Raw genomic sequence first — 13,171 nt, 5'->3', positions numbered from 1 at the left:
CAGATGACACCAAAATTAGAGGTGTAGTGGACAGCAAAGAAGGTTACCTCAGAGAACAACAGCATCCTGATCAGATGGGCCAGTGGGCTGAGGAATGGTAGATGGAGTTTAATTTAGATAAATGCGAGGTGCTGCATTTTGGAAAACAAATCATCGCAGGATTTATCAATTTAATGGTCAGGACCTCGGGAGTGTTGCTGAACAAAGAGACTTTGGAGTGCAGGTTCATAGTTCCTTGAAAGTAGAGTCGCAGGTAAATGGGATAGTGAAGAAGGCATTTGGTATGCTTTCCTTTGTTGGTCAGAGTATTGAGTACAGGAATTGGGAGGTCATGTTGCGCTTGTATTGGTTCGGCCACTTTTGGAATATTGCATGCAATTCTGGTCTTCTTCCTATCGGAAAGATGTTGTGAAACTTGAAAGGGTTCCAAAAAGATTTACAAGCAAGTTGCCAGGGTTGGAGGATTTGAGCTACAGGGAGAGGCTGAATAGGGGCTGTATTCCCTGGAGCATCAGAGACTGAGGGGCGACCATATCGAGATTTATAAAATCATGAGAGGCATGGATGAGATAAATAGATAAAGACTTTTTCTCTGGGGTGGGGGAGTCCAGAACTAGAGGACATAGGTTTAGGGTGAGAGGGGAAAAATCTAAAAGGGACCTAAGGGGCAACTTTTTCATGCAAATTATGGAATGAGCTGTCTGGGGAAGTGATGGAGGCTGGTACAATTGCAGCATTTAAAAGGCATCTGGATGGGTAAATGAATAGGTGGGGTTTAGAGCATTTGCAGTCCTCACTTTTGTCTTTAGAGGGATATGGGCCAAGTGCTGACACTTGGGACTAGATTAGGTTAGGATATCTGGTCGGCATGGATGAGTTAGATTGAAGGGTCTATTTCTGTGGTGTACATCTCTATGACTGCCCGATGCCTGAGGCCTCCTTTATAGGGAATAACCTACTTCCCTCATGAATGTCTCAATTCTTTATTCTTTGACAATGCACATCACACATATGTATTTAATTCTGTTTGACACTGCTTGCTGAAAGAAGACAGAAATTACTTCACAGTTCAATAATATTTCTGTGCAGGTTCTCCTAAAGGCTGAAGGGCAAAGACAGAAGTCTTCTTCCCCAAGATAGGTGACACAGATTTGCCCATCAGAGGGCATCATTGTGGAGATGCATTAGAGAACCGGAATGACAACTGCAATGCTGCAAGGGGAGTAATGACTTCATGTGATCCTTTCAGGTGAGTGCCGCAGTATTGTTTTCCTGACAATTGACTGTGTCAGTTTGAGTTTAATAGAAGGGAAATACCTATCTAGTCACTCGAAATAGCTAGCAGCAACATTGTCAGACTCTCTGCAAAGTCCGGAGGTGGTCTCATAATTAGACTTCAGTTGGCTTTTATTATTGGGAATTGCCTGTCTGGATCCTTGGTTCAGCAGCCTGTCAGATTCTGCTTCAATGTTACTAAAATTGCCCAATACTGGACCCGCGAGTTGATACAATGAGAGTCCCCATGATTTTACCAACCGCACACCTACTCCTCCTCAACTTATCTGTGTCAGGTGATGCAGGTGTGAGCACCCAGGGAGTGAAAAATTGTGATCCCTTGGCCCCTGAAATTGTCCAATAGTTCTGATGTTTTTGCAGGCTGTATGGATGAGAAAATTACCTCAGTACCTTGCGACAGGAAGCCATTCAGCTGTTCTGTTCAGCTATGGTCAGTAGTACAGAAAACTATTGCTTGCCCAGTGCCAGGATTAAGGACATCTCCTTATGTTGGTACCAATGACATTGCAGAAGATAGAAAGGACATTTGCTGAAAAACTTTAGACCATAAGACATAAGAGCAGAAATTAGGCCATTGAGCCCATCGAGTCTGTTCAACCCCATTCTCCCGCTTTCTCCCCGTAACCCCTGATCCCCTTGAGTTCAAGAACCTATCTATCTCAGTTTTAAATATACTTGATGACCTGGCCTTCACAGCCTTCTGTGAAATGATTTCCATAGATTCACTACTCTCTGCCTGAAGAAGTTTCTCTTTCTCTCACTTCTAACAAGTCTTCCCTTTCCTCTAAGGCTGTGCCTTCAGGTCATGGTCTCTCCTACCGATAGAAACATCTTCCCAACATCCACTCTGTCCAGACCATTCAGTATTCTGTAAGTTTCAATTGGATCCCTCTCCCCCTATCCTTCTAAACTCCATTGAGTATAGACCCAGAGGCCTCAAAATCCATGTACTCTATGATATCTATTGTACTCCATGCTACTTTCTCCCCACCCCCACCCTCCTCTAGCTTATCTCTCCACACTTCATGCTCTCTGCCTTTATTCCTGATGAAGGGCTTTTGCCCGAAATGTCGATTTTATGCTCCTCGGATGCTGCCTGAACTGCTGTGCTCTTCCAGCACCACTAATCCAGAATCTGGTTTCCAGCATCTGCAGTCATTGTTTTTACCTGCTCTGAATACCAAACCAATCTAAGATCTATATAATCAGCCATTTCACCACCCTGGTTAAATTTTAAAAATTATAATGATCGGTGTTGAGTGGGGCTAAAAAAGACTTAAGTGCATCCGTCAACCTAAATCATAACAAAACTAACGTAAAATTTCTGTGTTACTAATCAAGAGTCAAACTTTGAGAAACTCAGAGAGTGACAGCTTACACTGCATGACAAAAGGGTGCTGATTAGTTGGTCAGTCGACTAAGGACCAAGAAAGAATTGTTGCCTACACTTTTTTATTTGATTCAAAAAAATCTTGCTGTGCCTGGAAACATCCCTTTTTCTTGCAGAGGACAGGTCCTCTATATGAGTTTATAGATAAATGTAGCAAGCAATTGAGCCTCGTTGTAAACTGTTCTGATATTCTGAAATATTAATGTAATTCATAGCATACTAGATTGTTTAGCAAGCGCTGTGAAATTGCAGGATCCTACGTAATGTTGGACATTATTTCTGAGTCTTTCAAGCACAGACTGATTAAATATGATCAGTAGTCTGCCTATTGTAAACAGCCTAAGGGACATGCTATTTGGTAAGATTCACAGTCATTAGGATGGACAGCATATGAATCTGGCATCACATCAGCAAAAAGGTTCCAATGCCATATTCCTCATTTATGTGGTAAGTTCCAATTCTTGGATGCTGCTGTCAAGCCAAAAAGACTTTCTGTCTACTATGGTAATGGAGTGATAATGACCAGGATCTTCTTTCCCACAAGGGTGGTGCAAGTGGAAACAATCAATGCTTTCAAATAGAAATTGTACAGGTACTTGATAGAAATGATCCTGCAATGCTGTAGGGTCCACAGATAGGCATATCGTCTTGGATTGCTCCATGGAGACCTAGCATGGAATCAATGGGCCAAATAGCCTTCTTCTTTGCAGCAAGTTACTTTATGATGTTTTGTCTAATAGTTTGCTGATACTCACTGTCCACTCTGATGTACTGATCAGTTAGGATGAATTCCTGATGGTTGAGTGAGACTGTGGGTGATACAGGAGTTGGGTGGGGTTCAATGGAGAGCTCCCAACAAGAGTCAGACACTTCTGAATGGAAGAGAAACAGTGACAGAAAATAAAAAAAACTCCTCCCTGTTTAAAAATCATTCATTGCTAATAAAGCTTACCTTACTCAACATTGAAGTCATTCATCTCGATTTAGCTGCAGCCTCCAGTAATTCCTTAACCAGGATAAATTAGAACCCTGCCTTTCATCCATACAACACCCGGTGAAGTGGGATCTCTGACACACACCCAGCACAGTTCAGCAAGTCTCTGGCTGTAGTTAGAGACTTATATTTTCTCACTAGTATTAATGGTGATCATTAGCATGTAAACTGGCTGTCACACTCTGCTCAGGATATTGGGCTCATCCTTCTTGTATTCATTTGGGGACTGAAGCTGTAGCAAGGCAGAGACTGGAAAAGTAGGAGATATTGATCATTCTATTCCAACAGCAGTTTGGCTGTTTGGGAGCTCATTGTAATTACAGAGCGTTTAGAGGATTACAGAAATAATAATCTCTAATGCAACCAGGATTTCAGAGAGGTGCAATGCTAGCTCATTGGTGTAAAGAAAATGAGAAGCTACTAATTGCAGCAATTGTTGTTGATTTTTAATTATTGGATCAGGCATAATGGTGGGTCACAGTACTGGTGAGACAAGACTGTTACTGTGTAAAACTGGGATATTGTGCTGGTGTGAACGGGGATATGTCACTAACACTGGGGTACAATGCTGGTGGGAACAGGTCTGACACTCTAAGACTCAGGCACACAAGTGGGAAGAGGTCTATAACTGTAACACTGGGTTACAGCACAAGTGGGGACAAGCCTGTCATGCCCAGGGTACAATATTAGTGAGGACAGGTCTGTCACTGTCTAACCCTGTGATACAGTACTGGTAGGGACAGGTCTGTCAATGTATAATACTGGGCAGCAGAACTGATTGGGACAGGTCTGTCACTGTAACACTGCGGTATAATACTGGTGGAGACTGGTCTGCCACTATCTAACCCTAGGATACAGTATTGGTAGGGACAGGTCTGTCACTTAGTAACACTGGGGCATGGTACTGGTGAGGACAGATCTGTCAACTGTATAACTCTGGGATATTGCAGTGGGAGAGGTCTGTCATTGTATAACACTGGGGTATAGTACTGTTGAGGATGGATCTTTCATTGTATAACATTGAGGTACAGTACTAGTGTGGACAGGTCTGACACTGAGTTGGTCTGGGGTTCAGTATGGATGGGGTAGGTCTGCCACTGTATAATCCTGGGGATTCTGGAGGGTGGAGATTTGGACTTTTTTTTTCTTGAATATGGTCAGGGTCCTTTTGAGCAAGTGTGTTCTTTTATTGCTTAGAATTTATTATGATCCCCACTGATGGTAATACTGGACAAGTCAGATCCTGGAAAGAAACCCAGAATGACTGAATAGATTGGATATTTAATTCTCTGCAATTTCTTAACAAGGTGGTTAGTCACTGGTACATATTCATACGAGGTTGCAGAAGTATTTAACAACAGAACATGAGTTTATTTTGCAAAAGAAGAAGTCACCAAGACACAATCCAAAAAATGCATGTTTGTATATCTTTGATTGATAAAAGTTAACTTGCACAATTGTTCAGGATCTGCCTCTGATTAATGTTGATTTGAACATATCTTAATCTGCTCCTTTCTGTTCCTAGGTGTCAGTTCTTTCAGACTGGCAGAAGAGACTCCAGAACTTCTTGAGACTGCAGCCGGATGCGACCATGCTTATGCCTTATGCTGTGATGTGTGACCGCACCGGATCAATACTTTATTTAACACAGGATAGACCTGTGATTGGTAAGATGCTAAATTATTCTTTTTAAACAAGTACAGTCCCCAGATTAAAGACTTTCACCTTTGCTTGATTTCCCCCAATTTCTCTCTATTCCTTTTTCCAACCTTGGGGCAGATGCAAAATTGGCTTCCCTGTTTAGAATGAAAACTTGGAAATGTGGGTACACAAAAGGTCCGAGTGGATCAAACAGGAATAGTTTGGGTAACAAAGCAATCCAGAAACAAAAGTAAAATAATTGCAGAGACAGCAAACTTTGATTTAACCAGCACCTTTTCAAAATGCCACCAAAAATTATATAGCCTATATACAGGAAATTTACGACATTACCGCAGTCTCCGTGATGTCCAAGTAGTAAGTTGAGTTTGCGAGTGAGAATGCTGCCTACCAGTAAGTTTCAATTAAGGCAAAGTTGCATTATTATTTCAGTGACTTATATTGTAAATAAAATAATACAGTGATAGGTATGCGTTCTGTTACTCTGTGTGTTTTACATTGATTATGCATACCTCTTGATCAACCAGCACACTCCTGGTCCCATAGCTATTGGTTAATAAAATGTTTGCTGTGCTAGAAACCTGAAGTGAAGAAAGAAAATGTTGCAGAAGAAAGCAAAGAACTGTTTTATTCTTAAACAAACAAAGACAGAAATTATTGGAGATTTTCAGCAGGCCTGAAAAGAAAATACAGTTAATGTTTTGAGTCCATCTGTGGTTTTATCAGACTTGAAGCATTGCCTCTGTTTCTCTCTCCAGAGATACTGCCAAACCTGCTGAGTTTCTCCATTTTTTTCAGTTTTTATTGGAAATAATTTGGGGTTACAGGGTAGTTTGACAAAGTACACAGTGCATAACTTCAGCTATCACAGATTCTAGCTTAGTGCAGTGCAGGATGCAAAGACTAGATCTTATTTTTCTTCATTTTTGATTGTGATTATAAATGAGTAAAGGACTATTTTAAAAAAAAAACCCAGGGACTATGTTGGGAATTGCTGCATGTTTAAAAAGAAATTGCTGGAACTCATTGTGAGTTGTGTTTACACTGTTGCTTTGACAGCAGTGGAAGAGGAGAGAAAAGACACCATGGCACCAGGATGTCTGCGCATAATGAGATTCATCTAGCAACAGATTGTTGACTGGATTGTGTAAATATGACCAGTTGTGGATTCTGGAAAACATCAATCCGACAAGAACTCTCAGATTGGCTATTGGCCAGGTGAATTGCTTAGGTGTTAACGATGGAGGGAGAGAAGCCTATGAACTGCTGAAGGAGCATGCTCTGTGTCTCTATCTCTCTGCAATAAAAGTAAACTGAAGCCTGAAGAAAGCCAGTTATCTTCTCTGAGTTGTTATAAGCAGTTGCTTTTAACCAGTAACTAAGAAACCTTATAATTTGTTTACTCTGTGCCTCTTTGGAAAATGTTAAGGATTCTGAAGAAGGAGATCAGAGAACAGAAGATCTTGGGAAGCAAAAGGAACATCTCATCGAATCCTGTGGACTGGTGCTGTGTTTTCCCAGTATCTTTTACGTTACCCATTGTTGGTCAGTGTCTGTGTTCAAAAAGAATATTACGATTTCAACAAGTAGAGTTGATAGTTCATATTTTTGTTTATCAGTGATTCAAATATTTTTATTTGTAATATGTAGTGGTTCTTGATGAGTACAGGAACTTTGTTTTTTCTATTAACTTGATTTCATCAGGCAGGTATATTGGGGACTTACTTGGATTAAATCATTATCTTTGTGATGACACCGGAAATACTGGGGTCACACATCACACTTTCATAAGAGGGCTATAACAAGCAATAAATGAATGAAATGAAATTATTAATTACATTCCAGGATTTGGAAGACCAAGAGAAATTGCTCTTGACCACAGAAAGATCTTCAAACGATGCGTAAGGTTCCTGACTTTTTGCTGGCATTGTGGTCTTCATCCTGGGGATTTTGATTCCAATGTTGCCTACAGCAGAGAGGTAGGTATTAGGATGCACATAGGGAACGAGCAGACAGCTCTGAATAATACACATTAACTCTGTGTGTGTTTTCATTTGCCTTTCAGAATATTTACTTTGACCCTACAAGTTTAACTGGACTGGAAGACCTATATACCTTTAACAAGAGCTTGAAGGCTGCCTACACCCTGCTGTTTGAGATTGGGTGTCAGGTACTTAAACCACATACTAATCTTCTTTGTGTGTTAAATAGGGAATGAGTGTGGGGGGAATATGATAAATCTTCTGGAATCATGCAATAGGCTGAAGTTGATTAATATTTAGTAACATCTATAATGAAACCAATTAGTACAAAGGACTGAAGGAAAAACCAGGAAAGATAGAGCTTGCATTTCTATAGCACCATTCAGGACCTCAGGATATCCCAAAGTGCAAATACATCCAATGAAGTATTTTTAAACCATAACCCACTGTTTTTGAAATGTGAGGCACAAGATGTCAGAATCACGAAAAAAAAAGTGTGGTCACCAAGCAGATCATTTGATTTCAGTCATGTTGATTGAGGGATGTATAGTAGCTCCAGGACACTGAGCATGACTTGAAAGAGATGGTGCAACCTCAGTTTAACATCTCTTCCCAAGAGATGACACCTCTCCCAGAAGTATGAAGCTCCCTCACTACTGCACAGGTCGTAATTTTGGACACATCTCTGGAGTGTGACTTGAACCCATGAGCTTCTACCCACTGTACTATGGCTGTTACATTTCCTAATGAACGTTCCTAAGGTCGTGTGATAAAGGGGAAGGCCTCTGTGTGAGACTGTGTGAGTCTTCTGAGGAAAGGTGCAACCACCTGGGGACCCATTTCAGTGCCACTAGACCTGTGTCTGTCTTTCGAGGGGTGGGGAGCAGAATGCACCTACTAAAATATCAGTACCTCAAAACTTCAGTTTGGAGCAATATGTTTTTTTCTCTCCCTCTTCTTGCAAGGATCTCTCATTTGATTCATTCCTGGATATAATTTGGCAGAGTGGAGAGGAACAGCACGCACTTTCTGAGAGACATCGGCTGTTGCCAATCTGCCCAGGGGTGCGCCAGGGCCCTCTCGATGTCCAAGGATTTGGAGACTGAACGTATGTGGAAACACTCTTCAGTGGCTATGAGCGAGCAGAGCACCAGCCCTCTTCCATTCTGTACATTGACTTTGCGATTAGATTTCCAGATCAAATCACCTCATTTGAGTGTTTGGAATTGTACCAAGAGAATCTCTAGTTCCCCACAGCATGTGTGCATTTATTTCTGGGATCCCAATTATCCAATCTTAGTCCCTTTCATTTCTCTCATTTGGATGGTTGCTGTGAAAACACTTGGTACAGCTCTGTGTCCACCAAAGATTCGCTTTATCTTCCTACCTTGCTCTCTCTACTGCGTTTGTGACATAAAATACTCAAAGTATCTAGTCTTTGGCTCTCCATTCGCTAGACATTTCTGTAGATTCTGAACTCTGACCTCGAATTTTGATATCCATTACTCACTCTCACCCTGGACCCACGACCCCATAAGTCCAAGTGATACAGATTTGAAAGAAAATAACAGAAAACTGGTTTAACCATCCATTGTCAGAAAATAGCATGGCCTTTCAAAACATTATCCAACTCTACACGTATCTGCACAAACTGTCCATTCTTCTAGGTTCACCCTAGGAATATGCAAAAATAAGCCTGGCTTGTAAACTGCCTTGTTAAACCCCTTACATGTGACCCCACTTCGACCTCACTCTGACCCCATCAGCCTCACTTCCAATAACAAGTGTGAAGAGCTCATGGAGATTCTTTATGACTAAAATCGAGACAGCCCAATCACCTGTCTCAGCCATGTCCTTTCCTCACACTCACCCTCCTGACCAAACTCCCTCCAACTCATCACCCCCCTCCCCCCTCCCCCCCCCCAACCAACCACTCAACCCTGAATTCACATTCTTCTCTAGGTTCCCTCTTCTTCTCCTTCTCTGAGCTCAACCTGTCCATTACACCTGCCTCATGTTCCCTCGATCCTTGTCACCTGACTTCCCCTTATAGCGCCCCTGTTTGCCAATATTGTAAGCACATCTGTCTTCAGATTGTTGTCCCTCTCCCTTAACCTGCCAAACTCACTCCCAGTTCACAAAACCAACTCTTGACCCTTTCAGTTTGCAAACTAGTGTCCCACCTCCAACATCCCATTCCTCACCAAGGTCCTTAAACACGTTGCTGACCCCAGATCCGTCCTCAGATTTCCTGGAATTCAGTCTTTGAATCCCTCCTGTCAGGTTCCTGCCCCTGCCTCAGTACTGAAATGCTTCTCAGCAATGACATTCTGAGTGACTGTGACTTGTCCTGACACAGCAACTACACCATCCTCCTCCAACACTTCTCTATTATCATCAGCCTGGAGGGAATGCTCTCACCTGGTTCCATCCTTATCTAATCCTAGCAGTGAATCACTTACAATGTTTTCTCTTTCTGCTGCTTCTACCTTTGATTTATTCTCTTCTAGCTCTGATTTACACGCTGTCCCTCTGAGACATTTGTATCCAAATGACCAGCACTACTTTTCGTATGTAAGTTGACAACACCTCAGAATCACTGCTTTTGATTCCTCTGTTGTTGATAGATTATCAGACTGCTTTACAAATTGTTTTTCAAGGGCTGTGGGCATCGCTGGCTAGGCCAGCATTTGTTGTCCTTCCCAATGCCTATGCTACAAGATGAATGGAAACTTCCTTAAAATAAGCATCATGAAGACTTTGATTCCAATTCCAAACTCCACTCCTGAACTACTGCTTCCACCCCTTTCCAGAGCAAGAGTCTGAGATTAAGCCATTTTGTTCACAACATTGCGGTCACATGTTGCGAATCATCAGCTGCTGAAAACATTCATGTTCATATGCAAGACCTGGACAATATTCAGGCACTAACTAATAAACAGCAAGCAACAATTGTGCCACACAAATGCCAGGCAATGACCATCTTCAACAAGAGAGAGGCAATAGCCTGGGAGTTACCATTGACTGAACTAGCCATATAAATATGTATACATACAAGTCAGAGGCTAGGGATTTTGTAGGGGTTAAATTAATTCCTGATTTCCCAAAGCCTATCCATTGTTTATAAATCACAAGTCAGGACCGTGATGGAATACTCTGTACTTGCCTGGGTGAATGCAGTTTCAACAACACTCATGAATTTGACATCAAATCAGCCCAATTGATTGGCATCACGTGCACAAACGTTCACACCCTCCACCACTAATGCACAGTGGCAACAGAATATACCATCTATAAGATGTGCTGCAGTAAGTCATGAAGGCTTCTTTGACAATTGTTTTCAATCAGTGTATCACCTAGAAAGACAAGACCGCGATCATGGCTGACATGCTCCTCACCCCCATTTTCCTGCCTTCTCCTCATTACCCTTCAACTTATTCCAATTAAAAATCTGTCTACTCCTAAATTTACTCCCTCAGAGGACTTATACACAAAGCTGACAGAGGGTTTGTCCTTCACAAAGTTGCACAGAAGTCATGCATACCTGCAATGGCAGTTAGATGAGGATCCCCAGAAGTATATTACAATTAATACCCATAAGAAAAAAAAAGAAAAAAAAAGAAAGAAAGACAAGACCGGCAGATACATGAAAGCACTACACTGCCAAGTTCTCACCCAAGTTACACACCATCCTAACTTGGAAATGTGTCACAGTTACTTCAGTGTCACTGGATCAAAATTTGAGAGCTCTTCCCTGAACAACATTGTAGTTATCCCTACATGGATTGCTGTGGTTCAAGAAGGCAGCTTCCACTATTTTCTCAAGGCTGACTAAGGATGGCCATTAAATACCGATCTTGCCAGCAACACCCACATCCTGTGCAAGAATCAGCAGAAACATTTGACCGGACATGAACTCTGAAATTTGTAGTTGGGCCATCACACACTGCCTATTTTCACCTCCACAATATTGTCCAGTTTCACCTCCATCTCACTTCATCTGTGTCTGAAACCCTCAACCATGTCCTTTTTACCTCCAGACCCAAGCATTCTAATGCATCTTGGCTGGTTTCCACATTCTATCCTTTGTAAACTTGTGGCCATCCTAAGTCCTTTGGCCTTAAATGCACCTGCTGAACTGTCTCCCTGTGCCAACCTGCCTACATTGGTTCCCAGTCAACAACGTCTGGATTTTGACGTTCTTCTAATTTTACATCACTCCATGGCCACACCCTTTCTTATTTCTAGAATCTCTTCCAGTCACAGAACCCTGTGTGCTTCTCCAATTCTGGCCACCATGAGCATCTCCACTTGTATGTTGTATTCACTCCAACATGCATGGCTGTGCCTTCAGTTTACTGGGATTCAAGTTCTTGAATTCCCTCCCTCCATCTCTTTGCCTTTCTCTCCTTTAAGATGCTTCTTAAAACCCACCTTTTTCACTCAGCTTTTGATCACTGACTTAATATTTCTTTATGTGGCTCAGTGTCATAATTTGTTTCATAATGCTCCTGGAAATACAATGGGAACTTTTTATTATGTTACAGGTGCTATATATATATGCTGTAAACCATAGTATATTACTGAATCTTACTGCACTGAAGGGGACCATTCAATCCATCATGATTGTGCTATCCCATTTCTCCTTTTCCCCCTGCTCTGCTCTTTTTGCATTATGCTTGTTTTCCTCCTTCAAATATTTCTCTAGTTCCTTTCTGAAAGTTAAATACAGAATCTGCTTACACTGATCTTTAAGGCAGTGTGTTCCAGATCAAAGAATATTTCCTATCTTCACTTTTATCCTTTAGCCAAACACTGTCAATCTGATCACCAACCCACCTGCCGCCGGAAGCAGTTTCTCCTCAGTTAACCTATCAAAAACCATTGCTGATTTTGAACATCTGAATTAAATCTCTTGGATCAGCTCCAGTTTCTCCCGTGTCAAATGTCTCAGTGTCTTCTTTCCTGTGATCCTGAGTCTTTATGCACCTTCTCTTCATTTACTTTACTGGAGGCAACTGTGCTTTTAGCTACCTCTGCCATATTCTGTGGACTGCCATCCCTAAACTTCCACTTCTGCTTTAACTTCTTTAAGATGTTCTTTAAAGCTGATCTCTTTGACTGAGCTTTGATTACCACTCTCTGAGTCTGACCTGGTGTCCACCTCTTTGAGAACAAACCTTTTTGAAGCATCTAGGATGGTTTTCTCTGTTTAAGGTTGTATATAAATTCACCTTGCTGTCCCAGCCTGATCATGCAGGCCTGTAATTAACTCCTTCATTACCAATTTGCGCTGTGTCAGCCGATTTGTTGAGTAACAGTCTTGACTCTGAGTTCAAATCCTTTGAACTGGGTTCTGTTTTCAATGCCAACATTCCCAGTGCATTAGGTGAGAGGGTATCGTATGCTCAGACAGTCACCACTGTGGGAGTGCTGCACTATTGGAGCTGTCATCTCAGACATTAAAATACTATTAAGTGAACATTGAAGGCATTAAGAAAAGAAAATGTGATATTTGATAAGGAAATAGACATTCACCTGAAGCGGTCTTAAAAATGATTGCAATAATGCCTTGAAATCATGTCAGTTTCACCAATAAAAATGGTGTGGAAATTAACTATTTGTACGTGTATGTGAATTAGTAAACAATGAAAAGTTTAGCAGTTAACTTCAGAATAGTTAACTTAGCTGAAAATCAAGAGGATGATGCTTTTAAACTGGCGAAAGGCTACCCTGGGTGTGTTATAAAATTCTTCATACAACAGAGATCAATACCATGTCTTTACTTAAAAAAAGCTGTAACTCTCAGTTGGATGTATTGAATCTAATACATTGAAGTTAGGTTACAGC

General features: G+C 41.4%; 1 protein-coding gene across 1 annotated transcript in view; it reads left to right on the top strand.

Moving 5' to 3' along the window:
• Window positions 1-12,757, top strand: part of LOC122561276 — an 18,788-nt gene extending 6,031 nt beyond the window's left edge. Inside the window, exons 3-6 of the mRNA XM_043712918.1 lie at window positions 5,206-5,347; window positions 7,185-7,318; window positions 7,405-7,509; window positions 8,287-12,757. Coding sequence (XP_043568853.1) covers window positions 5,206-5,347; window positions 7,185-7,318; window positions 7,405-7,509; window positions 8,287-8,427 — 522 coding nt within the window. The 3' untranslated portion in view covers window positions 8,428-12,757. The remainder of the gene's footprint in view (window positions 1-5,205; window positions 5,348-7,184; window positions 7,319-7,404; window positions 7,510-8,286) is intronic.
• The last annotated feature ends 414 nt before the right edge of the window (window positions 12,758-13,171 follow it).

The sequence above is a fragment of the Chiloscyllium plagiosum genome, chromosome 22 (genome assembly GCF_004010195.1).
Source record: "Chiloscyllium plagiosum isolate BGI_BamShark_2017 chromosome 22, ASM401019v2, whole genome shotgun sequence".
NCBI classification, from domain to species: Eukaryota; Metazoa; Chordata; class Chondrichthyes; order Orectolobiformes; family Hemiscylliidae; genus Chiloscyllium; species Chiloscyllium plagiosum.
The sequence above is the reverse complement of the archived record's forward strand: the minus strand, read 5'-3'. Positions and strand labels throughout refer to the sequence as shown.